General features: G+C 47.8%; 2 protein-coding genes across 5 annotated transcripts; one reads left to right on the top strand and one right to left on the bottom strand.

The window, feature by feature from the left end:
* The first annotated feature begins 4192 nt into the window (after window positions 1–4192).
* Sowaha (sosondowah ankyrin repeat domain family member A) lies at window positions 4193–7410 on the top strand. The gene has a single exon (XM_027949653.3). The coding sequence runs from the start codon at window positions 4193–4195 to the stop codon at window positions 5897–5899; it is 1707 nt and encodes a 568-aa protein (XP_027805454.2). The 3' UTR covers window positions 5900–7410.
* Window positions 7411–12811: 5401 nt separating this feature from the next.
* On the bottom strand, window positions 12812–26372 carry Shroom1 (shroom family member 1). 4 transcript variants are annotated; one of them, XM_071612098.1, is made up of 9 exons: window positions 26244–26372; window positions 25333–25435; window positions 15509–16497; window positions 15369–15424; window positions 14953–15222; window positions 14198–14737; window positions 13979–14111; window positions 13599–13871; window positions 12812–13478 (listed from the first exon to the last, which is right to left on the bottom strand). In XM_071612098.1, exons 3-9 carry the CDS (start codon window positions 16460–16462, stop codon window positions 13146–13148), a joined length of 2559 nt encoding a protein of 852 aa, XP_071468199.1. In that variant the 5' UTR covers window positions 16463–16497; window positions 25333–25435; window positions 26244–26372; the 3' UTR covers window positions 12812–13145. The 4 variants fall into 4 exon arrangements, with proteins under 4 accessions (XP_071468199.1, XP_071468198.1, XP_027805479.2 ...); XM_071612097.1 differs by lacking the exon at window positions 25333–25435; XM_027949678.3 differs by lacking the exons at window positions 25333–25435; window positions 26244–26372 and adding an exon at window positions 20946–21021.
* Window positions 26373–27239: the final 867 nt, after the last annotated feature.

The following is a 27239-nucleotide window of genomic DNA, read 5'->3' as shown; positions in this document are numbered from 1 at the left end:
TGCCTTCTTATTTTGCATTTACTTCCTAAGTGAAAAGAAGAGAATATTTACAACTAAAATCTAGTTGTCACCAGGTACAGTGGTGCACACCTGTAATCCCAGCAACCCAGGAGGATGAGACAGGAGGATTACAAGTTCAAGGCTAGCCTGGGCAATTTAGCAAGATCTTGTCTCAAAATTAAATTTTAGAAAAGGGCTTGAGATGTTGCTCAGTGGTACAGAGCTTGCTTAACATGTGCAAGCCCTGGGTTCAATCCAACACTGGAACAAACAAGTTGTTTAAAAATGGAAGTGCCAGGGGCTGGGGATGTGGTTCAAGTGGTAGAGTGCTCGCCTAGCATGTGTGAGGCACTGGGTTCGATTCTCAGCACCACATAAAAATATTGTGTCCACCTAAAACTAAAAAATAAATATTAAAAAATAAAATGAAAATGAAAATGCCAGGTACAGTGGTGCACACCTGTAATCCCAGCAAGCTGGGAGGCTGAGGCAGGAGGATCACAAATTCAACATCAGCCTTAGCAACTTAGCAAGACTCAAAGTAACTAGTGAGATCTTGACTCCAAAAAAAATGTCTGGGGATGTGGCTCAAAAAAAAAAAAAAAAAAAAGAATATGTCATCAGAAAACAAAATTAAAAGACAAATGACAAGCTGAGAAAATACAACATAGTAAAGAGTAAATTGCTACATATCAACAAGAACAATTTTAACAAATGGATAAAAGGGGAAAGGTAATTCACAAAATAACAACAAACAGACAATAAATAAGACAGGGAATATTTAATATCACAATAATAAAATAAATGCAAATTAAAGCATAATACATTTTTTATTTGTTTCTAATTTGTTACACATGACAGTAAAATGTACTTTGACTCATTGTACATAAACTTCCGGTTCTTCCGGTTGTACATAATGTAGAATCACACCAGTAGTGTATTCACATATGCACATAGGGTAATAACATTGTAATCAACAATCTAAAAGATACTACTCAATACCAAGGAGAGAAAAACCGGGAGGGTAGCTTTTCTGGGAAAGAATTTAGCAATAAGTTGAAACAATTTCCTTTGACCTAGTAATTCAACTCATGATTCTAGGTTCAGGACTTCATCAGAAAGGTGAACAATTTTTATATATAAGAAGCATACTTTAGCAGTATAAAAATTCCTCAGAAAACTTGGAATGCAACCACCATTTGACCCAGCTATCCCACTCCTCAGTTTATACCCAAAGGACTTAAAACCAGCATACTACAGTGACGCAGCCACAATAATGTTTATAGCTACTCATGGAACCAACCTAGGTGCCCTTCAACAGATGATTGGACAAAGAAACTGTGGTATATATATACAATGGAATATTACTCAGCCTTAAAGAAGAATAAAATGATGGTATTTTCAGGTAAATGGATGAAACTAGAGAATATCAGCTTAAGTGAAATAATGCAATCCCCCCCAAAACCAAAGGCCAAATGTTTTCTCTGATAAGCAGATGCTAATCCATAGTGGAGGATGGGAGGGAAGAATGAAGGAACCTTTGATTGTGCAGAGGGGAGTTAAGAAAGGGGTGGGGCTGTGGAGATGGAAGGATGGTAGAATGAGGCAGACATTATTACCTTATATACATGTACAATTATACTTCTAGTGTGCCTTTACACCATGCACAGTCAGAGGAATGAGAAGTTGTGCGATATTTGTGTACAATGTGTCAAAATGCATTCTACTGCCATGTAGAATTGAAAATTTTTTAAAAAGAAGCACAATCATAAAACTTTAAAAGAGAAACAATATAGACAATCAAGAATTCTAAAATGTAGGGGCTGGGGTTGTGACTCAGTGGTAGAGTGCTCACCTAGCATGTGTGAGGCTCTGGGTTTGATCCTCAGCACTGCATAAAAATAAATAAATAAAATAAAAGATATTGTGTCCAACTATAAAGAAATACATTAATATTTTTTAAAAATAATTCTAAAAAGTACAATACTATACCACCTCCTTGATGCTATCGTTAAAATCAATTATATACAAAAAACCATATATATATATACACACATATATATATAATGCTATCATTCAAATCATGTTTAAATATCTATATCTACCTCCATATATAGGTAGGTGATGGGGATTGACTCCTGGGCCTTGGGTATGCCAAATTCCTCTCTACCACTAAGCTACCCCCCCAGCCCCTAAAATCATATATTTTTGAAGGCTATTGTCATTGGGAGAAATGCTTAAAATACAATATAAACTGGGAAGAAAAGTTTAAATTTTATGCATGCTGAAGACAGAAAAATTGCCTCTGGGACAAGGATTGGAGAAAGTGGGGGATTCTGCACATTTTACTGTTCTCTCTTTTCAATGAGTAATAGTACTGGCTATAGTACTAATGATAATTTGAATGATTACTTCATGTCAAACATTGTTCTAAGTACTTATATCTCACCTAATCCTCACAATAATCTCAAGGTAAGTACTATTCTCATACACCCACTTTACAGGTATGAAAACTGAGGCATAGAGAGGTCTAGGATTTTCTAGGATTCAAGTGTGGAATTTTTAAAAAATGTTTTTAAGTTGTCAATGGACCTTTATTTTATTTATGTGTATGTGGTGCTGAGGATGGATCCCAGTACCTCACACATGCTAGGCAAGCACTCTACCCACTGAGCCACAATCCCAGCCCATCAAGTGTGGAATTTTGGCACTAGAGTCTTTTCCTCTTCAATTACTACAATAGGCTACCCCCAGCTACATATTTATCAGAAGTTTGTTGTACTGTGCTTATGAATTAAGAAACTGATCTTTGCCCTGATGGTTCCTTCTTCTCAGAGAACTCTTCTCCACCTACATAACTTCCTGATCTCAAATCCTTGCTTGTCACTTTCACAGTGAATCTTACCCTGCCCACCCAGTTCAAAATTGCCCCCTCCTCTGTTTTATCTCCTCCTCTTTTTTTCCCTATAGAATTTAGCTATGGTTTTATACAGTATTCAGATTCACTGTGTTACTTCTGTTCTCTACCGATAAATGAGCTGCAGTAGGTCAGGGTTTTTATCTGACATGTATCACAGGCTGACATGTATCACAGCCCCAAAAAGGCCCTAGCAAAAACTAGATGCTCGATAAATACTTGTGAAATAAATTCAGTTGTTTGTTTCTTTGTTCGGGATCAACTCCAGGCCTCACATATGTAAAGCATGAACTCTGAAACTGAGCTATATCCCAGCCCTAAATGAAGTTTTCAAAACACACTACAGTCTGGGGGTGAAGCAGCTTGGGTTCAATACCCAGCATTAAAACAATGATTTCAACTTTGTTTTATTTTAAAGCATTAACATGTGCACACATGTACATGGGAGTAAAATATTTCAAAATATTAATGGTGATTACAGGTGAATTTTTTTCCTTCATGTTTTTCTGTGGGCTTATTCCCAAAATTCTACGTGAAAAAAAAAATTTTTATTTTGTCTTGAGAATGCTGCTTTTGAAAGCACCTCTTTTAAACCTCAAGTCACATACACTGCCAGGTACAGAATTGGTTTTGCTGTAAATTCCAAGAAGCCGTTCCTGTGTGAAATGCATTAGAAAATTGGGAAGGTATTGATGGTTTTTTTTTTTTTTTAATTATTGCTTTTTTATGGTAGTTAAATTGCTTAAAGGAAATTATATCCATGCCTCACCAATCAACCTCGGCATCCTTGGGGAACACGCCCACCTAGCAACCGGGAGCCGAGCTGAAGAGCTTGCTCTGCCTTTAATTCCGGGTTTGGGGTGGGGGGGACGGTGGAGAATTTCCGCTCCCCCATTCCCTCCGCGGTGCCAGTGGCAGCTGTCACCTGTAAGGCGAGCACCGCGCACGGGGCATGGAGCCCGGCGCCCATTGGACAGAACATAAAGACAGAAATCCAGCCCTGAGGCTGGGGGCCCGGCGGGGCGCTGGCGGGGGCCCCTCGCCGCGGCCCCCTGTGCCCTCCGCCGGGAGACATCCTGGCCCCACGGCGCAGGCGTGACCGAGCTCCTTCTTCGGGGACAATCACCAGGTGAGCCAGCCGCGGCGGACTTCACTCCCGGAAACCCGGATCCCGCGTGTCCCGGGAAGCGCCGCGGCGTCCACCTGCCCCGCCGCGGGGACCTGGGACCCGGGGGAGGCGGCTGCCGCACCTTCCCTCCGCGGCTGGGCCGGACCATGGCGCTGGCCGCTGCCGCTGCCGCTGCGGCCGCCGCTGCCGGGGTGAGCCAGGCGGCAGTGCTGGGCTTCCTGCAGGAGCGCGGCGGGAAGGTGCGCAACTCGGAGCTGCTGAGCCGCTTCAAGCCGCTGCTGGATGCCGGCGACCCGCGCGGCCGCGCAGCCCGCAGGGACCGCTTCAAGCAATTCGTCAACGACGTGGCGGTGGTGAAGGAGCTGGACGGCGTCAAGTTCGTGGTGCTGAGGAAGAAGCCTCGGCCCTCGGAGGGACCAGAGCCCCTGGCCCCCTGCATCCCTGGGGCACCAACCCCTCAGTCGAAGGCCACTTCCGTCTCGCTAGGGGAGAACTCTGGCCCGGGAGCTGCGCACTCGGCCTCCGCGCAGCCGTCCATAGAATCACCGGAGGACCTGGCCCCGCCATCAGAGCTCCGGGACACCCCCGGGGATCCGGCCTCTGAACCCACCCAGCCCACTGGGGTGCCGTTGTTAGGCTCGGCCCAGCACCCCGAGGATCCCGCGGACCCCCGGGTTCCAGCCTTTGAGCTAGCTCTGTCCTCAGAGGGATCCTCCGCGGAGGTGGCCTCGCCGGTTAGCACGCCGTCGGAGGAAACCTCTCCCGGCGCAGAGCCACCAGACCTGGAACCTGGCCCCGGGGCCGCGAAAGGGCCGCCGCCACCCGCTCCGCGCGCGCCGCCTCCGAAGCCCTGCATGCTGCCGGTACGCTGCGTCCTGGGCCCCGCCACGCTCCGGGTCCGAGCAGAGGAGCAAGGCCTGCGCCGGCAGCTGTCGGAGGAGCCCAGCCCTCGGAGCTCCCCGCTGCTCCTGAGGCGGCTCTCAGTTGAGGAGTCGGGCCTGGGCCTCCACTTGGGACCCGGTCGTTCCCCGCACCTAAGGCGCCTGTCGCGCAGTGGCCCGCGTCTGCTGAGCCCTGACACCGAGGAGATGCCCACCGCGCCGCCGCCGTCCGCCGTGCCCTTGGAGCCTACTGAGCACGAGTGGCTAGTGCGGGCGGCCACTGGCCGCTGGACCCACCAGCTTCACGGGCTGCTACTGCGGGACCGCGGCCTAGCTGCCAAGCGAGACTTTATATCTGGCTTCACGGCCCTACATTGGGCCGCCAAGAGCGGCGACCGTGAGATGGCGCTGCAGCTGGTGGAGGTCGCGCGTCGTGGTGGCGCGCCAATCGACGTGAACGCGCGCTCGCATGGCGGCTACACACCGCTGCACCTAGCCGCTCTGCACGGCCACGAGGACGCCGCCGTGCTGTTGGTGGTGCGTCTGGGTGCTCAAGTGCATGTCCGTGACCACAGCGGACGTCGAGCCTACCAGTATCTGCGTCCTGGCTCCTCTTATGCGGTGCGACGCCTGCTTGGTGACCCAGGCCTGCGAGGAGCGACGGAGCCAGATGCTACCAGTGGTGGAAGTGGTAGCCTTGCTACCCGGCATCCAGTGCAAGTGGCCGCCACGATCCTCAGTTCCACCACCAGCGCGTTTCTGGGTGTCCTGGCCGACGATCTGATGCTCCAGGACCTGGCCCGTGGCTTGAAGAAGTCGAGCTCTTTCAGCAAGTTCTTGGGCGCCTCACCCATGGCTCCGCGTAAAAAGACAAAGATCCGTGGTGGCCTGCCAGCTTTCTCAGAAGTCTCTCGTCGACCCGCACCTGGGCCTTTAGCTGGTTTGGTGCCCAGTCTGCCCCCGGCAACCTGAAGATCCATGGGGCTATGGCCTGGTTGGTCTATCTAGGCTCGCCTCATAGTCTAAGTCTGCCCAAGAATGGGGCTCAACACTTGTTTCCAACTTTGTCCACTGCAGCCTGTTTTATCCTTATGGGCCTGCACTTCCAGCCTCTGTTTGAAACCTGATCTGTCTGATTGAGATCTCAGTGAAAGGCTCCTATGAAGAAACCAGCCTTCAGTCCTGAACTCTGGAGGAGACTTAAAATTTAGGGTCAAAGGTTAAGGGGCAGCAGCTGGTCTGGCCCCTGAATGAGCTAACCAGATGCCTCTGAGTCTACACACTCCCAAGCCAGAACTAGAGCAAGGGTCTCTTTGAATGTTCAAAGATGTTGGGTTATTTGTCAACTTTAAGATATGTAGTGGTTTTGTAATTTGATGCTTTTATTCTGTTTTTAAATTGAAATGAGGTAAAGCAACTTTCATAATAACCTTTTAAAACTATATTTTTCCATTTTTAGGCAAAGAGCTTAGACATTTTCAATCTTTTGCTAAATATTTTGGAATTCCATTTTAAAACAAATAGAATGCTCAAGATCTAAAGGAAATTAGTCCCAACCAAGAAAACTCTTAAAAGTTCATCTACCTCATTTTAGTCAATCATGATTCTGGGGAGTCTTGAACACAGAATAACTATTGTGACCCATATGAATGTAACTAATTGCAGTTGTACTGTGAATGCTAAATATTAAGAAACCAGTGCATCTTGGGAGTAAACATGATTTAACAAAGATAGAAAAGAGACATTTTGGGAATACTTATGGTGAAATGTAAATATATGTTTGGCACTCAAAGGTGGCTATTCTGATTTGGCATGAATATTTAGTTTTCTTAAATTGTGATCTCTTTGTGAATTATGCCTTAGTGCCACATTTGTGAATCTGTGATTTTCACACCTTGCTAAGCCTTTCAGTGCAATGGGTGAATATTCAAAGGAAAAAAAGTTATAACATCATACCAGAAAAACAACTGATTAAATAGTAATTGATACAATTAAGGAGTAACTCTTTTACTTGAAAATCCTGAATAAGCAAAAAGTATGTGGTATCTATTTTTTTTTAAAAAAATTGAAAGTAGACAATTTATTCTAAAATAACATATGTAGAAGAATCTTTGCTCAGTGACATTGAACTGAGAACTTAACTTCTCTGGACCTTTGTTTCAATCGTAAATTGAGAAGGCTTGTAGATATCGCCAAGATTTCCCAGGTTTGGCACAGGATAATTATAAGGGTACATTTTCTATTTCAAAGATGTCAAATCTATTTGCTCAGTCAACTTTTTTATTTCATATCGTGATAATGGTCTGCTTTTGCAAATTATGTTTGCATGTCATTAGTTATATCAAATGATTTTTGTGGCAGAGAGTAGTAGGGCTTTCCCTCTTCTTCAGTATATATCAGTGAGGCCGTTGAAGTTATTTAAGGCAATCATTCATGGAATGTTTTGATTTAAGCAACAAAATAAACAGACAGCATTTTATTCACGTTTTTGTGAGATATACTTCCCTTAAACATTATTCAGCTTTTACTACTGTGTTTTTATTTTCTTTTTACCTACTTTTTTCTTTTCCCCCTCATTCTTCTGCTTCTTTCAAGCATTCTATTACTGAAAGAATTTGGATTTCTCTCCAAACTAAAAGAGTCAACCACACATAGTTACAGTAGCCAAGAACTGTGGATAAATACAGGCCCTGATCTGACCCTTCATACCTTCCTGTGTGGAACTCTAACTAGTCTGCATAAATTATTTTAAAATGCAAATTAAATATTCTGCCTCTTAAGAAAAAAAATGTGGGAGGCAATAATTATAGCAATTTTAGTAGCTGAAGATCTAAAAGAATGAAATATTAGAGATTTTCTATGATAAAGAAGAGATTTGATTGAGACAAGATAACAGATTACAGACACAGATATCACTTGCCTTGAGAGACAAAATCTAAACTAACACTAATAATTAATGTTTATTGCATGCTTACATCAGAAAAGTGTTATTTGAATGGCCAAAGGAATCTCTGTGTTTCTAAAGAGTGTCCAAGCAAAATAAAACATTTGGCAAGAGTTAAGGATTGGTAAACCTAAAACTCAGGTGTTAGAAAACCACTGTTATTTTATTTCAGACCAGGACATTCTGAAATTATAAAGTAAGTCAGTAGAAAATATATACAGAGAGAGAGAGAGAGATTTCAAGAACCATATATTCATATATTTAATAATTTTTTAAAAAGAACCATATATTGCCCAGCAATAGGCTCTCCTCTAGAAGGGCATTCCCAAAAATGAACTGTTAAGTCTATTTAGGTGGTAAAATTGTCACAGAGAGGATAATGACTCCTTTTAATGGGAGAGAAGTTAATCGATGATATTGAGGTGCATGAGTCATATCCATAGCAAACTTTCTAATAAATTTTTACATTTCCCATATGGAGATTAAGATATTCTTGAGCAAGTCTCGTTCTCCTAATGGAGATCTAGGGTAGGGATAATACATACAATATAAGCCATGTACATTAAGCAAGTGCCAGGCACAACTCTAAATATTTAATCAAACCTTACAAGGAATATACTTAATATCTTGATTTTAAAATGAGGGAACTGAAACTTTTAGTAACTTGTTAGGGCCTCACAGCTAGTAATGACAGAGTTAGGGTGGCATCCCTGTGTTCTTTTCCATTACCCTGTCCTGTCTAGAAGCAGGGTGGTCTCTCAGCCCCTTCCTCACTTAGTGACCTTAAGCAAGTCACCCAATTCTCCAAGCTCACATCTCCTTCCTCTGTGGGACTTATGATGCAGCACCTATTCTAATGGGCTGTGGGGAGGGAGGAACTTATGGAATAAGTAAGGCTTTTCCTGAATTCCATTGCCAACTGGAGATATTACAAGGGTACTGAGTTGGTTCCACAGTGTACTGCTGAGAGCCACGGCTGAGTCTGTATGGCCCCTGGCATTTTGCCAACAGTATTGATTGACAGGCGCCTCTGCCTGTCCGCCTCTGCCGCAACTTTTGAGTTCTCGCACTATTTTGGAGTTCTCGTGGGGATTTCCGGGGATTCCCCGAGAGTTCCCATTGGTTGGGGAAGTGCAGGAGGAGGGATTTCTGGGAGATATAGTTCCGGCTGGGGGTTCCTGGACAAGCCTTGTGGCGCGTTGGGGAGGATTTCCCCGGGAGCTGTGTGAAGTTTTTTCCTGCGTTTTAAAAATAAAGTTTGTTCCTGCTTCAGTGGCTCGTGATTTGTGCCCAGCCAGACTGCGGCAGTGTACATGCCTATATTCCAAAACTATATAGCACTGGTTTATGGATTTACTCAATATGATCACCATTTTTTTTTACCATGTCAGTATTTGCATACATAAATTAATTCACTGAACCAGGAAAAAACATATTCCCACAAAAGGGAAATTATCCTGTTCTGTAAATAATATCATTTTAGTTAAAATAGAAGCATCAGGGCTGGGGTTGTAGCTCAGTGGTAGAGTGCTTGCCTAGCACATGTGAAGCACTGGGTTGATCCTCAGCACCACATATAAGTAAAAGCTAAAAACATAGAAACAATTGTCTTTCTTAGCCCATACTGCTCTAGCAACCAACCTATGACACCTAAACTGTTGCCCAGGATGGAGGGGGGTGTGAAACCCCTGAACACGGGGTTATAAATCTAGACCCACCCAGGATCCATATTCTCCCCATTTTTTACTTTTACCTGAAGAAACTCTGTGACCATTGAAAATGGTTTCATAAATAGATTCTCTATGGCTCTGCAGATAGCCTTTTGCCTTGAACTGGCCTAACTCCTCTGCACTTGACTCTAGGAAGCCGGGGTAGCCGGATGCGTGCCTACCTGCAAGAGGAGAGAAGGGAGAATGAAATGCAGACCTCTCCCACATAGGAAAAAAATTCCTGCTACTGGGGAGTGCGTGTTCATTTAAATATCTAAGACAACAGACAAGTGCTTTTTGTGACCTTTTAAGAGCAGCGAGGCTATAACAGTAACACTACGGGGCCTGGAGGAGGATTTCCTCATAGCAAGTACCCCTCTGCCTCCCCACGTCCCCAAATTCCCCTTTCACCTCTTCTCTTTAAAGTCCTCAACTACATTTGACCTAACTTTGCTCTTAAGCTTCTGATTTACATCTGAATGAACAGCACGGCAATTTGTTCCAGAGAGGATCCCTGAGGTTTGCGCCAGTCGCTCAGGGAGGTACTTTGTGTGCTGAGCAGGATGTTCAAGACAGATTGCTCACTGGTTTGGAGCACCGCGGAACACTGCTTCCCCATTCTGCTTCCAATTTACAGTCTGAAGGTAAAAAGTACACTAATTAAATCCTTATTAGGAGGAGCAGCGGGGGCGGTGCGAGGCGAGCAGGGGAGGCGGCCGCGGGGCTGCCTGTTGCCGGGCAACCACTCCAGCAGAAGCCAAAGCTCCTTCAAGGCCCCAGGGCACCGTCTCAGGCAACCAGGGGTAGGAGGCGACCAGGAGTCACGGACGCGGGCGGCTAAAGGAGTGGGGCGGCAGAAACCCCAGTTGCAACTCGTGCAACACTCTTTTCCACCCTGGGAATCTGTGCAAGGCCTATTGTAATACCGAAGCTCAGGATCGACACCCCCGGCTTTCCTCCCCTGCACTTCTCGTTAGCCGAGCACTTTCCAGCAGAGACCTTGTGGCAAAGGAGAGCCAGCCAGCCTTTCCCTGCTTAGCTAGCCAGAATTTCCTTCTGACAGAAGCAAAGGCTCAGCTCCAGTTTTCAGGCCCAGCAGGGCCACTGCTCTGCAGGACATGGCAAAGTCCTAGTGGCTTAACCAGAGTTTGCTAGCTGGAGAGGCTGCGGGTGATAACGGTGGGGAGTAGCTTTCACCTTAAAGAGAACAGTGCCCTCTGCTGGCAGTGTCTTGGAGGGTCAATTCACCGGACTTCAGGTCCCCCAAAAGTCTTGAGGTCTGTGTTGGCAATACAAAACAAAACATCTCTGAACAACTCATTCTTGCTCTCTGAAGAAATAACAGATGGAAGTGAGGAAAACCGGCAGGAAGGACAGGCAAGACAGAAGGACCAGAGCAGAAAGAGTGGCCCTACTCTTGAGCTAGCAGGATTGAGCACAGAAGCTTCATATTCCCTCATGGAAAGACCAGCACAGAACTAAAGTTCAGTTTCATCGAAAGATGGCAGATGCCCCTACCTCCATACCCATGCGCTCAATGCCTGACCCAGGCTGGAAGTGCTTTGTCTGAAACATACAATTCCCATTGGCCTAATAGACAACAGCGCTTAAATGTGTTTCTAAGAATACCATAATGGGAGAATGCAATGGAGAACTATACAGGACAAAAAGGAAGAAATTAGTAGCTTCCGTCTATAATGCAGACTTGCTCAGCTGAGGACCTTGGAACTGAGACCCCCGCCCACAGTGTTCAAAGGAGAGAAGCAAAGCATAATGTTAGAACCCGCAATGGCCTCAGCAGGAGCTCCATATGTTTTTTATAAGGAGGTACAATGTGAGCATTGTTCTGTGCTCAATAGCACGACTGTTATAACTAATGCTTTTGGTATGAATACAACCATTTAAAATTCCCAACCAGTTGCACTTAGTGACAATACACATCAGAAAAAAAGCTCAGAAGCAGAGATTTCTCACTTTAGGGTCAGTAGGCTTTAAATACACACTCATATGCCTTTTAATGTGCCCAACTTCCAAAAATATCCTTAACCTTTGCAGAATAATATTCTTGTCTCTGGTGTTTGCAGCTACAATACTGAAACATTTTCATATGCACAACTGCAAACCTGATTCTATGTACATAGAGCTGATGCACAACTGGTGGGGGACTTTGTTCTATGTTTCATACCACCTCAGCCCACCCCCAGATAATTCTCTTTGGTGTACAACTGCAGCTGCCTTTCCAGGCGAGGCGCTCTGTCCCTGCATGGAGGGTCTACAGATCCCACTCCTCCCTTTCAATTTCTATCCTCAACTACCCTCACTGCCCTGGCTAACTCAGTGGGGGCCTCTGAAAAAGAACTGAATAAGCTCAGTTTTGTTTATTGAGGTGGAGTCTCACTATGTTGCCCAAACTGGTCTTGAATTCATGGTCTCAAGCAAATATTCTCATTTCAACCTCCCAAGTGCTGGTTCTAAAGATGGGGACCATGGTGCCCAGCTCCAAGTTTTGAACAGGAAGAGGAAAATTGATTCTGAGTCTTGGGATGAATGTTCCCAAATATCCAAGTGTACTGAGCATTCATAAAGGATTTTAGGCAGCAAAGATCTTTACCCATGTTCAATTTGGGGGAATTCCCTCTTCCTTGAATCTTAAAAGGAGATAGTACTCCAACTTCCATACTGAAGTTGAGAGGGTCTGGTTAAAACCAGCTAAGGAGACCTGGACTCAGCTGATCAGACCTAGGCTTTTGTGATAGTGATGCAGTCAACATAATAGCTAATTACTGTAATGGCAGTGGTATTTAGAGCCCCATGTCTACCTGGCTCTTTTTACTTTCAATCCTGGTTATCCAGTCTTCCTAGACATTGCCAGACCTGATATTCTGCCAAGTCCCTCTTCTGCTCTGGTCAGCCAGGATGGGGCCTCTAGGTATTAGGATTGAACCCAGGGCCTTGAGCCTTAAGCATGCTAAGCAAGCACTCTACCACTGAGCTACCACCTCAGCCCTTTTTAAACTTTCATCTTGAGACATAAATTGCCGGAATGGCCTTGAACTGTGATCTTCCTGCCTCATCCTACTGAGTAGCTGGGATTATAGCGGTGGGCCTACTCCACTCCCTGGTGGCTGCATTTTGTAAACAAGACCCCTTCCTTTTCCTCTTCTTTCCATTTGTGTGCAGGATGGACACACGTACACGTGTGTGCGCGCGCACACACACACACACACACACTTCTATTAGAAACTTTTATTGAAAAAATAAGGCCATTTTGTATCTCAAGTAGAAGTGCTCCTCAGACTTGTCTCCTCTTTCTTCAACCAGTACTAACAAAGCCCCTCTTTCATCATAAAAATGGGGGATACTGCCATTTTTAAGGTTCTTAAGTTAATCCCCAAATAACCCACCAGACATGGGTAAGGTCACATGAGAATACCAGGAAGGAGTAGCCTGGGAAAACAACCAGCCTGGGTCTTCTCTGGCTTCCTCAAGGGAAAGCACCCAATAAGCCAGCATGGCCCCAGTTGTGTGGGTGAGGTGGGGCAGTGCCCCATCCTGCCACCTGTAACTAGATAGAGGGAGGAAGGAAGGGTGGTTTATCCCGAGGGCAGGTCTCTGGGGGCCAGGACGGCCTGGGAGAGACGGGACGAAGGCCAAGGTTGCTCCCAAGGGCGTCTAGTTGGTTCTGAAAGAGCTGGACATGTTCCTCCAGGCAGCGCTGCTGGGCCAGAACGGTGGCCTTGCCCACCAGCAGCTCACTGTAGGAGCACAACTCCTCTGCAGACAGTGCCCTCGCCAGCACCTCGCGCAGGGCCCGCTCACGTCGTGCCACATGCTCCTTCAGCTCCTTGGCATCTTCCTGCTGCCGTTGCAGAATCCCAAGTCGCTGCAACAGAGAGTCCTAGAGCCACAGGGAGAGAATGCTGTGACAGCAGTGAGGCACCGCTGATCCCGGGATGGTTTCAGCCAGAGACAAAAATGCCTCCCCGCCCAATTCTCCCCCAGCCTGAACCCCCTTTACCCGCTCATCAGGGTCACCATCTGGGCCCATCCGGGCTAAGGCATGGTGCACACGGGCCAGGCGACTGCCGAGTAGCAGCAGGAGGCCAAGGACACGCTCCAGGTCAGCCAAGAACCGGCTGAACTGCTCCAGTTCCCGGGGTGCACAGGCCTGGCCCACTGCGGATTCCAGAGCCACCCTGCGTCTGGTCCATTCTTGGGCAGCACCTCGCAGCCGCTCCTCCTGGATGTGAAGGTCCTGCAGCATCTCTTGGAGAAGGCCGGCTAGCTCCACCTACAGGGAGGGGCTGGGTACTCAAGGCCAGGGCTGGGCCTCTGTCTTCCCAGCCCAGACACTGGACTCTTGCCCCACCCAGTGTCCACCAACCTCTCCACACTCACTTTCTTAGCCTGGATGCTGTTGTTTGATGTTTGGGCACTAGGACAGTCAGGCACAGGACAGGAGGGAGAGTTTTCAGGCCTTGTCATCTCCTGAGAAGTTGGCAGGAGCTGGGTAAAGTTGAATTGATAGGACCTGGGGACAAAGTTAGAATTCCCTGGGTTGTCCTGTCCCAGACTGTGGAAGCTTAGAATCCTGAGCCCCTGGTGCCTCTCACTCACCCTGGCTCAGAAGTACCAGGACCCTCTTCTCCAGCTTCACCACAGCCTAGCTTCATTGCAGCCCAGACTTCTGCTAAAGGAATCAGCCCATCCAGCAGGCCCAGGGGTGGCTCTGGGCATGGCTGGGAGGTAAGAGTGTCACTTAGAGAGGGATCCAGTCTGGCCAGCTCCTGAACCAGCTCCTCAAGACGTTGACATGGCCATGTTGGCTTGGAACCAGGCTGTCCAGTACCCCAGGGCAGGGAAGTATGGTGAGGGGACCCTAGTTTATCATTGCCTGAAGGTCCCAGGGCATCAACTGCAGGGTGGTCAGTGGTAAGCAGTCCACTGGTATCAATGACTGAGATGTCACCATTTGCAGTCCCAACGGGGATATAGCTTGTGGGCCTGCAGATACCCACAGAACCATTCATCTCCTGCCAGCAGTCACCTGCCCCTGCAGTCCCCGGACATTCATGCAGGGTGCACTCTGGGGGGACTGAAGCCTGGCCAGCCCTTTGGCCCAAGCCAGTTCCACACTGCTGGTCAGAGGCATGGACACTGGAAACAGAAAAGACACCGAATCAAAAAAAAAAAAAAAACATCTCTGACTGAGGCCAGAGTGATCTTCAAGGGATGCCTTCCCCCACCCCCACCCCAACTACCTGGCCTTCCAGGATCCAGCTAGGAGAAGGTTCCCTGCCCCTCTAGCATTTCTAGAGGTTTATGTGTGAGGGAGAGTGTCTCACTCTGCTTGGAAGCAAGAAGGAATTCACCTGATTGGAAACTCCTGGGGAACATGGGAGTCTGGAAGTGATCTCATTCCAACATGCAGGGTTTCTTCCAGGAACACTTCATCATCAGGAAGGGAGGGAAGGAGGGCATATGGAGACTCCATGCAGATCTCTGAGACCTCCTGCTCACACTTGGCAGGGCTGCTCTGGGGGTCCTCTGCAGGATGCACCAGTGCAGCTTCCTTCTGAGTCAAGAATCTGGAGGCAGGGATCCCACACTGACCACAGTGACCAGGAAGGAAAGTCTTCGTGCTGCACCAAGGAAACAGAAAAGTGTGCAGTTTGCAAGACAGAAGGCTCAAAATGAGGGTTGGTTGGAGGGGCTGGCAGGGTCCTTTCTTAAGCAAGAGCTGTGAAAGCAGCCTCCCACAACTTCCAGAGTGGTCCATGTGTCTCACCTGGAAAGTTTGGTCTGAAACAGCAGTCTGGGGTTTTCTGCTGCTTGGGAAACAGCCTGGAAAGGTGAGTAGGTGACTGAAATGTGGCCATCTCCCACATGCTCCCCTCCACCACAAGCCTGCATCCTCTATCTCCATACCTGGACAGGGGCCACGGCCCCTCCTGGACCTTTCCAGGGGCCCAAGACCTCTCCTGAAGGGCTCCGACTCCGACTGGCAGGCCTACAGCCATTGCCGAGCTTCGTGGACCCGGAGTTCAGCTCCGCTGTGCTTTGGGGTTGGGCCTCAGCCTGCGCCCAGCACTGCAACCCTTTGACCTCAGCCTGCAACTCCCGGGGCTCAGGACTGTTGAGGCCAGACCTGGAGCAGGCCAAGCTCAAGCACTCCCCCGCCAGCCCACCACCCCGACCCATGCAATCCAACTTTCCTGGCTCTGAAAAGCACCATTTCCGCTGCTGATTGGCGAGGCGCCCCGGACCAGTGGATCCTGGCGCTGGAGCTCCGGAGCACGTGGGTCCTACCTCCCCGCCGGGGTGGCTAAGCGAGGAGGAGCGCGGGTGCGCAGTGGGGGGTCGCGCGGGGACAGCTGGTCGCAGGCGGGTGGGCAGGCTCATGCGGAGCTCCTTGCGCTGGAAGGATGTCTCCCGGAGCACTCGCCGCTGCGCGCCCTGCAATCGCTGGCGGTAGGCCGCCCAGGAAGCTGGTGGGCTGGGTGGCTCGGCGGCCCGCGCCCCGGCCTCAGCCTCTGCAGCCAGAGCGTATAGCAGCGGGGTTGCCTGTCTGCTGAGTGGTCCCGGGGTTCCCTGGGCCTCTGGGGGCCATGGCTCACAGCACGCAGCAACAGCTGGCCGAGGCCGCTGCGTGGTGGGAGGATCGGCATCAGGGGGGGCTGGGGCCGGGCCGCCCCAAACCACGCGCACGTATTCCCAGTCGAGGTAAGGGTGGAGATCCGCGCGAGGCGACGGCGTGCGTGCCTCAGGGGCCGAGAAAGAACAGTAGGCCGAGTCGGCGCGAGTGGACAGCCGCCGTAAGTCTAGGCTTGGTGTGGATGAGGCTGGGGAGGCGCTGTCGTCCCTGGGACCCAGGGCTTCCATGGCTGTGCAGAAGGAGCAGGCTGGTTCCGTGGATCCTAGAAATACAAGTGGGGTGGTGTTCCAAGTAAAGGCTAGGACAGACTGCTGGCCCTTCACCGCGGAGAGCCGGAGGCTTACACGTCCCCTCTGGTCACATGGCCCATAGGATGACATTATTATGGCAGAGTAACCTTGGGGTCAAGGATGGCATGGGCAGTAAGACCAGTCCCAGAGAGCTGCTCTGGAAGTTGAGGGCCTCTGCTCAGGGAAAGCGATTGGCACTTAGTCCATTCCCTGCTAGGACTCCCAGTGGAGGCCTCTACCCTGCTACCTCCTGCAGCGCTGAGAACATACTTGTGCACCAACCCCAACCTATTTCACCCAGGCTGCTTCCTGGCCACTCCGTTAGCTTCTCCATGTGATCTCTGCCGGATAAAACAATGCTGAAAATGTTCTCAGATCACAGAGGGCAGGGGCAACATCACAGCCTCTCTCCCTGCTTCTGTGCATATTCTTATATTCTGGGTCTTCATATAAATATTCATCTTGATCCTCACCACTATCTGCATTTTACAGATGAGGACCTTGAGGTTCTGAGGGGAAATGATTTGTCCAAGGGCACACAGCTGGTAAGGGGCAGAGCCCTGGCTGAAATCTGGGCATGCCTCCAAGCTCACTGCAACCAGAATCCATTTCCTAGAGGCAAACCCTGCTGAAAATCAGTTTATCATGCCCTTTCCCCCAACAAAGCTCAAACTTCACATGGGAAATATTGCCTCCCCACAAACTACTGACAGATTCCAGAATATACTATTTCTGAGATACTGACTTTTGTCTGAGAATGACTAACTGACTCCCACCTCTTGCCCTGATTTTCTTGCTTCCTCTAATTAACTAAGCTTAGAGGTCTCCTTGTATTTTGTGATGCCTACAGTCCTGAGTTTCCACAGCATTCACCATCCTGCAATATAATTATTAGCTTACCATTCCCTTCACCATTCCCACCCCTGAGCTTCCTGAGGACAGGCCCTGCCCTTATTCATCACTCAGTGCCTGACACAGTGCCTAGCATGCAGTCAATGTTAAATAAATATTTGTTGAATGGCAGGGGAAGGAACAGATTTTCAGGGAAAAGATGTAGGGGTGGCCTTGGTTGAAAAGAAGAGGGTTTTTTGGCTTTTGCCCACCCTTCTCACCTTTCTGACAGTCTTTTCTGGAGAAGCAACAGAATGGGTGAGGCGCTTGTCACTATAGACCCTGACCAGCCAGGTTACTTATCTATTATTAGAAACAAACAGAGTGGGTAGACACAGTAGGAGTGGCTGGAAATCATACCTCCCCAGTGCTGGGAGAGGGAGCAAAGGGAAGAGGTGGATGTGTGTGCCTGCGTCAGGGTGACTTTTTTGTTGGTTTGGTTTGTTGGTTGGTTGGTACAGGGGATTTAACTCAGGGGCGCTTAAACCACTGAGTCATATCTCCTGCATGTTTTTACATTTTACTTTGAGATAGGGTCCAGCTAAGTTACTTAGGGCCTTGCTAAGTTGCTAAGGCTGGCTTTGAACTTTCGATCCTCCTGCCTCAGCCTCCCGAGTCACTGGGATTATAGGCGTGCACCCCTGTGCCCAGCTGATAGTAGCTTTGAGGCTTGGCAACCTGGGGCTCCCAATAACCTAGGAGGGGAGCTTATCTTTCCTAAGATGCTTGGTGGAGAGTATAGAAAGATTATGGTGATCCACAACTGAGGTGGAATAGAAAAGCAGGCTTTTTTGAGCATCCCAGAAACTATTTGTAATTCAGAGTCACCTTCCACCCACCACCTTGAGACCCAGGATACTACAGATTGCTGGTGAGGACAGGTAGTGGGGTTAGTGGTGGGAGGATAGGGGAGAGAATGTTGCAACATCCCTAGTGAGGGCTTTCAGCAGACCTGGAGCTCACAACATCTGATGTCATCTGCCTGGGGACATCTCCCTGACCACTAACCCCAGCCCTGCAGATTGGTCCACATATTCTGGTTTGGGAACATGTTTTGCAAAATGTTTCTACTCTCTAAACAAGAATCTACTCTTGAGTAAAGCTCCTAGGAAAACAATTGCCTCCTCTAGGAAGTCTACTCTTGACCTCAAACATCAGCTCTCTCTCTCTTCATAGTCCTTCTAAGCCCAGTTCATGGGCTAGCTCATGCCACCCATTCCTGCCTATGTTGGCTGCAAAAGGCAGGGGTGACCAAATACAAAGATACTTTCTCAAAAGAGGTCATGAAAATCACCAGGTGTGGTGGCACCTGTAATCCTGGCTGCTCAGGAGGCTGAGGCAGGAGGATTTTAAGTTTGAGGTCAGAGTGCTGGCCTACTTAATGAGGCTGGGGGTGCAATAGGGGTGGCTGAGACAGGAGTATCACAAGTTTGAAGTCAGCCTCAGCAAATTAGTGAGATCCTGCCTCAAAATTAAAAAAAATAATAAAAAAAAGTGTGTGTGTGTGGGAGACTAAAGATGTATCTCAGTGGTAAAGTAACCCTGGACTAAATCCCAAGTAACCTCCCTTTACCCCCCCCCCTAAAAAAATGACTGGGGGTGTAGTTCAGTGATCCTGGGTTCAATCCCCAATATGGAAAAATAAGCCATGAAAATATATCTTTTTTGAAGTTACTGTGTAAACAAAAGATTCTGAATTCATCAGATAAAAAGAATTGGAATGGACAATAAAACATGTGTATACTTGTCTGTTTCTTATGGATCCTAACTTGTCTCGAGGATGTTTTTGCATTGATGGCCCCAGTAGGTTAATGTCCACACAGGATGTTCACATCAGCCCTTTTGCAGAACCAGCTATATCACCACAGCCCAGCTGCTTTGGTGTGTGTTTGGGACCTTCAGCATAGGAGCAAGGAGTTTCACACTCATCTGGTTGCATACAAGAAGCCTCTTACAGTCCAGCCAGTCCCTGTGGCTGGACAGGGAAGCCATATCCTAGAAGTCCCAGCCTCAGCATTAGTGTCAGTTGTGGGCTGGGCAGCACAGACTGTGCCTCTTGCTGAACTGAAGCCCAGAGGCTTCATTTTACCAAGCCCCACTAGAGCAAGGGGAGAGCATGAAATCCCTGCTAGGAAACCACCAGATAAGGGCCTGGGAGTAGGGAAACATTCCATTCATCTAAATGAAGGAGCAAGAGAGGAAGAGAAGACAAATATGGGTTCAGGGTTCAGAGTGAGAGGTCTAGGGGATGGAGGTGCCAGTCTGAAAGGAGGAAACTAGGGTTGAGGACTGGCCAAGGGGTCCAGTGCTCATTTAGTCTGGGGTCTTTAGGCCTTTCCATGTCTGTGGCAAGTCTGGCCACAGTTGGAATGTGGGTCTGGACCTCTGCAAAGAGGGTAGGACAGACAAACCCAGGATTTTACAGGATGTTGGAGAAATCGATGAAGACAGTTTCCTGTGGATAAAAATCACACCGGAGCAAATATAGGTAAACTCACCAGAGAGGTACAAGAGAACCCCAAATGCAATAAATCACCAGAATTAAATCGTCCCTTTATCAAAGGCCACTTCCCATCTGATCTGTCTGTGATACGTTGCCCAAGCCACCCTTTTGTGTTGGTATTCCTTCAGGACGGGACTCAATGTGGGGAAGCTGGATGCATAACGATCTCCTTGCAAGACGGCGTTCCGAGGTTCAGGACTATGTCTTGAATCCCAGCATCCCCAGGCTAGGTCTGACTGGCTGGGAGTTCTGGCAAATTCTGTGGCTCTCCCAGCCTCACCATGCAGACAGAACACCCCACGCAGTATCTGTGCTGCTGGTTTTCAGACTCGGTGGTCTCTGCAGCCCAATCGTAGAGTCTCCAGAAACCCTAGCTCCCTTCTTTGAGCAGGAAATGCAGGTTGCTGGTGGCTCTTGGGGAGGGGCGGCTGTGGCTGTGGATGGACCACATACCTGCTGCTTCAAGATCTGGGACATGTGAGACGGCAGAGAGGCGCAGGCTCTGGCGACCGCAGAGGGCGGCAGAGTCACGCCGAGCCACGCCGAGCCGCGGGAGAGTGGATGGCCGTCGACCTGAGCATTTCTCGGCCTTTCCTGTGGGGTCCACAACTGCGAAGTAGGGCTCAGATCGCGGACAGGGGGACGGCAAGTTCTGGGGCAGGAGGGACCCGTTTCTCCAGCTGCTCCGCAACCGTAAAGCAGCAACAGCGGGTCGCAGAGTAAGTCTCCACGGTGTGCTTTGGTCACACACAGCTCCCCCAAGAGCTCCTCCAGCTGGGTGGGTCTGTCCCCTCCCAGACCCTGGCAAAAGGTAAAGGTGCGCAGGGGCCTGACTCCACTCGCGTAACCAGACTGGACTCCCAGTAGGACCCCTCCCGACAGATCGACACACCGGCTGTTCCCAACCCTGCAGCCACCACCACTGCCGCCACCGCCCCTCTTAAACTCCCCAGCCTCCTCCTCGCAGGAAGGAGACCCAAGGATCCCGCCACCCTCCCCTCCCTACTCCCCGGCCCCGCCGCTTACTTGAGGCTCCAGCCTGAGACTCTCTCCTGGGCGCCCGCGGCCGCGCGGTGACATCAGAGCCCTGGCTCGCGCTCCCCGACCCCACCTCCAAGCTGTGGCCGCAGCCACAGGGGAGGCGCCACCTCCGGCCAAGAGGGGCGGGAGCGAGGAGTCGGGCGCTGCTCCCGGAGCCACCGCCCCTTCCCAGTGTCTGCTAGTAAGCCTAGTCCAGGGCCAAAAAAGTGGACAATTTGTTCCCCCACCGTGCTCAGGCCTCTGGCCTGGGGCCAGAGGACCGGGAGCATAAGGTAAAGGGCGACCACAGCAACAGCCGCCCATTTTTAGTGCAGCTGGCCGGACAAACCATAAGCATCCCACAGTCCCTACTGTGGGGAGGTCCAGGATGGGCCCCAAGGGGCCGGGGGAGCACTCCAGCCTTTCCTCTCAAACTCTGAGGAAAAAATGCGCCCAGAACTCGTGGCTCCTTCCTGTTCCTCTGTATGGTTCAGATGGCAACAGCACCTTGACAACTCTCTTCCAGACCTGCATTTCCAGGACTCTTCAAGCTTATTGACTCCCACCGTGGCCTTCTGTCTACTATTCTTGCCACCTTTGCATTTCACCCACTACCCAGCAAAGTCTAGGCCCTACTGCTACTTGAGGGTGGTAGGAAACCTGAAGACTGTGTGTCCACCCCAGCTTCCCTAAGTGGGTCTTTGTGTGCTAGACATATGCACACCACCTAAGGCTCTCAAGGTCTTGACCTCTGGGGCATCCTCCATACTCCAAAGAATGCCCTGCCTTTATCTGACGCTATGCTTTTCTTGCTATGTCCTCTCTTCCCCTGCCCCATCTTACCAAAACTCTATCCTATGAATATTCACTCTGCCAAGAACTGGGCCTTTCCTTTAGAGTGCCCTTTGCTGAAATCCTTCAGCTCCCAGGTCTCTCTGCTGCCATCATGTCCCACAGGATAAGCATGCCGGGGCCTGGGACCATGTCCTCCCATCCTGGCAATGCTGGCAGATAAAGATATGTTTGTGTTGATAAGCAGGACCCAGAACTCAAGCCAAAAGTGAAGGCTGCTATTTCCTGGGGCACTGAGATCCTAAGGAACTCTGACTTCCTAGATCTTCTGGTGGGTGCAGGTAGCAGGCACCTGAGCCTAGCTTCTTAGAGTGATGCTCTACCAGCCCTGCTCCTTCAAACTCCCATCTGGACTTGGGGGTCAGCTTCAACAGGAGCTGTCTCTAAGACAGAAACTCAGAACCCCTTGGCTTTGAGAACTGTCCCTTTTTAAATTCTTGCTCCTTTAGGGCAAGTTTTTTCACTTTTAAATTTGCACTGAATTCACCATACTTGTCCAAAGATAGGACTTTACAGGAAGGATCTTCAAGAATGAAGTACAAGGAGAATTAAACTCATCATCTCTTTTGGGGGCTCTGGACAGGCAAGGCCTCTGAGGTTGGGTGAGGGCTAGCTGTCCTGGGATGGAAGCTTTGAGATCAACAGTTCCTGGGAAGGAATGCTGGGCTGTCACATTCCTAGTGAGTACACGTATATTACCTTTTCCCTACAGAGACGGGTGAAATCCCAGCCTGTTTATTTTGATCATAATAACTCAACTTTTCTCCCCCAGCCTGGCTCATTCCAGGCCTGGGACCATGTGTTAGCTTTTTGTCACTGTGGCAAAAATACCTGACCCAAACAATATAGAAGAGGAAAACTTTATTTTGACTCATAGTTTCACAGGTTAGGTCCTATCTCTCGGTAGTCCATTAAGCTCCTATGAATATACAGGTGAGGTCAGAACCCTCATGATCCAATCATTGCGTAAAAGCCCCATTTCTGAAACTTGCAGCATTAGGGACCATGGTTTCAACATGAGACTTTGGGGGGCATTCCAGATCTAAACCATAACAGACCATTTCATTCCTCTGCTCTGATCTGTCCTCATTCACGTTACCCACACGTCTTGGATAAAAGAGGATAAATAAGATGGATGGATATGGATTTCTCTCCTCTTCTGCCAAGTCCAGAGGACCAAACTTTGCTATTTCCTGGGACCAAGAGGAAATTGTCCCTTAAGGTTCATTTTAGTCCCGAGAGCAGAAACTGGACCCCAACAGCATAAACCAGAGAGGATATCAACCTCCTCAGGCCATGAATGGCCAGACTGTCCCTTTTGTGTTTATACCCTACAAAGGGAAGAGATAGTCTCCTAGACTCCTAAAATCCCCCCCTCCTAGAAGCGCCCTACTGTTTAATCCAAATTTCCTGGATCTCCAATTGTTAAGAGGTCACCTGGTCAGCATTTTAAATGAAAGAACAATCCATTTCAGAGCTCTGGGCCCAAAGCTATGCAGGGAGGCTGCACGCTGGACTTGGCACTGAATTAGGTGACACCATGCCGTGTGCATGTGGGATGAATGCTGACTGTTGGCCCTGGAGAGAGAGAATAATGTCCCAACATTCCCCTGGAAAACCTTTCTGACCTTAGCTGGTGGATCTTATCAGTTACTCAGAGGAGACTTTGCTCCAAAACCTCAGTTTTGGTATATCCAGCATCCATTGTTGTCCATGCATTATATTTTGGGAACATTGCCAGGGCTGCAAACATGCACGCACACACACACACACACACATACACACACAGTAGTTAGGAGTTCAAGGAAAGCATCAAGAGAAGTAGAAACAAAACAATAACAAATAAAATAGCAAGTTACTTTTGACTTTTCTGGCAGATCAATTAGCAAGACAAAAGGGGAATGTGTCCATTAACTGGGCAACACCAAAGGAATTTGGGGACAAAGAACAACTGACGGCAGCTTCCTGGAAGTGTCAAAGATGGATTTATAGACAGACTCATTCCCAACTTTGATTTTTCACAATAAAACAGGGACAAAAACATGTTCTGCAATTCAGTATATCCCAGGATAGGAAAACCAGTGTAGTAAGAAAGCAAGTTCCAAAGTCTAGCAGACCTAAATTTGGATGCCAGTAACTGTGTAACCCTGGAAATATCCCAACAACCTTCCCGAAGCTCCATTTTTTCATTTGTAAAACAGGGATACTACTACATAGCTTCCAGGGAAAGATCAAATGAGATCTGATCTTATGTATTCAGTGCCGGATTCATAGGAGACTGTTGGCAAGTGGTATCAGGTATCATTTCTAATTCCTCACTTGTGTTTGTCCTGTGAGAAACACAATCACAACTCAATTCCAGTCCTGATATTATTTCTCAGTGTTGGTTTATATACCAGGGTCCCCCATGGGAGACCTCTGCTCACTGATCCCCTCCTGGGGCTGTGGTAGACATCAGAACACCTCCTTTTTCAGGGGATCCCATACTGTGTACATCTTGGGGAGATAGATCCCTTTTCTCCTACTTTGAAAGCCAGTCCAGCCACAGTGTTGGTCTGAGACCTAGACTTAACCAATTGATGTTCCTGCCAGAAGCTGGGACTCACATGAGTGACATAGTGACACAGGGACAGGTAAGAAACAATTAAGAGTTTGGGGGGTGGTGACAGTGGTCATCCTAATCAGTTTCCTGCTCTTGCTGCACAGTCTTCTTTGGTTCTGTTTCATAGGCTGATTCTGTAGCCTTCCAGTCAATTCTCTGAGCCACTGACCTTCTAATACATTTGTGAATGGGTCAGGCAGAGGTGGTTGCTATTGCTTGAAACTAGGAAGTTTCTAATGCAGAACCAAGATACTGTGTAAGGCTGCCATGCCTGTATTAGGCAGGGACAAAATCTATCCATATCTGGGTATTCAGAGTCACTCTTTCCTTGGGAGAAGCAATTACCAGGCAAATGGGCTAGAGAGATCTCCCATAGCTACCTTGGGTTCAGTCTCTGCCCTTTGATGTGGCTGGAAACCCTCTTAAAAGTCTTAATCTCAAAACTAGCAACTCAGGAAACAGGATACAGCAACACAGGAGAAACAACGCAGGCAAGTTCCTGGTTCAAAGTCATAAACATTTGCTATAAAAATGAAAACAAGATTTCCCTTGATAAACATAAAATCAAAGGCAAGAAAATGTGGAGATTGGTTGCTTTTTTCTATTCCTGTTCTAGGAAGGGTTGACCTAGATTATGTTCTTACCAACATGAACCAGAACACTGAGCTGATGTCAGGCAGGGTAGACCTGTCTGGATACCCTGAGATATCTCATAGTTGCCCCCTCCAAGGGGCTGGTCATGGGCTGAAGTTTCCTTTTTTCTTTCCTCCCCTATGAACAATTGTCCCTGGCAAGGACCGACCCATCATGCTGCTTTGAGCCAAGTCACCTCCAGGGAAGCCTTCCTCAAGATACCCAAGGAGAGCTCACTGTTCCCTGCTCTACCTAATACCACATAGTGAAATACATAGCCATTTAGCTCAGTGCAGTGGCACATACCTGTAATCCCAGCAGCCTTGGAGGCTGAGACAAGAGCATCGCAAGATCAAGGCCAGCCTCAGCAACTGAGCAAGGCCCTAAGCAATTCAGCAGGATCCTGTCTCTAAATAAAATATAAAAAAGAGGTGAGATGTGGCTCAGAAGTTAAGTGCCCCTGGGTTCACCCCCATATCAGAAAAAAAGAAAGAAAGAAAAGAAAAGAAAATAGATGGTCATTTAGTTTTCTGTCTGCTCCATTAAATATAGAGCAAGCACTTTAAAGGGCAGGACCTTGCCTGGTAGTACCCAGCTCAGAAGTAATATCAGTGCTTGTTGAATGAATGCAAGGGGGAGACCCAACCCCATGTGAACAACTATGTCTTTCCTCCATTCTATGAATTCACAGACACTAGCAATATTGCAGGGATGCCCTTAGCCTTCAAGACCTGGGGATTAGCATGTGCATACGCGTGGGTATGAACATGTGTCTGTGTGTGTGTGTGTGTGGTGGTGGTGGTGGTGGTGGGGTGTGTGTGTGTGTGTGTGTGTGTCGGACAGAAAGAGAGAAAGGTACATGAAGGAAAGTCCATACAAACAGCATTTTAGACACCAAGTAGAAGTAAACAGATTGAACAAAAGCACTTATATAATCAGCAAGTACCTTTGTACCAACTGGCCCAAACTTACAGTGAGAAGCAGAAGACACATGTCCTAGGAGCCAGAAAGGAAATCAGAACATCCTTCCTTCCACTGAGAGCCACTGCTAGGTACCCTCAGTACCCTGGCATCAGCCACCCATGGAAGGCCCAGTGGCTCATCGTCTGCCCTCATTGGAGGAACAAACTTTTAAAGCAATGTTTGATCCTTCAGGTCTCCACAGTTCCTGTTCCACTGCCTCCTTGTGTTGGTTTTAACATAAAGATGGGACTTACCACCCCTGAAGAAGCTGCTTTCTTTTCAGAACAGATTGCTCGGCTCACTCTTTCAGACACAGCAATGAGAGGTCTAGGGAGCCACTGCCGTGAACAGAAGCAAGGATTTTTTTCAAGAGAGTTCATTTGGATTTCCAAATCCTCTTCATTGGTTTTGAGATTGGATTAATAACCTTTATTCCAGATGGCAGTAGGTCCTAGTTCACAGTTATTCTGTGAACAAGGGCTCTTTTCAAAAACTTGGTAAAGTAGGGGAGGGAAAGAGGAAGTACTGAGGACTAAATTGGAGCAAATTATATTCCATGCTTCTATAATTATGTCAAAATGAACCCCAATATTGTGTGTAACTGTAACACATTAATAAAAAAATCATTTTAAAAAATCCCTATAGCGACAAATGCAGTTTGTTTTTAACAAAATAACTTTCAAATTAAATATAGCTTGTTTCCCAACAATTTATATCCATATGTGGTTTTCCAAGTTTTGCAGATTGTGAAATTCTTTTTGAAATAGTATCTATCATTTGTCCAACATTTGAATGTGCAAAAATTTGACCATACTAGAACTGATAGAAAAATACAATATTGGGAGAGTTATTAAACACTGAGAATCTGAAAACAAAAATAATTAAATAAAGCCAAACTGAAGCCCTCTGGTCTTCTAGATCAGTGAGTGCTTTATCTAAATTTGATTCACCTTAACAGCTGAATAGTTTACAGTTCAACAAAAGATGAATTTTTCAATTGTTAGAAATAAGCTAAGAATTTTAATTTGTCCAAAGACAACATATAAATGGCTAAAAACACATGAAAAGATGCTGAACATTAAGCAACAATCAAATCCATCATGATATACTACTTCATACCCACTAACACGGCTAATCAAAAAGTAAGGTAGAAATGGGAGCCCTCCTGCTCTGCTGGTGGGAATGAAAAATGGTGCCAGAGATTTGAAAAATGGGTTGTCAGTTTATCAAATGATTAAACATGGAGTTAC

This window comes from Marmota flaviventris, chromosome 5, assembly GCF_047511675.1.
Source record: "Marmota flaviventris isolate mMarFla1 chromosome 5, mMarFla1.hap1, whole genome shotgun sequence".
In the NCBI taxonomy this organism is placed as follows: Eukaryota; Metazoa; Chordata; class Mammalia; order Rodentia; family Sciuridae; genus Marmota; species Marmota flaviventris.
This window is presented reverse-complemented; position numbering and strand designations above follow the sequence as displayed.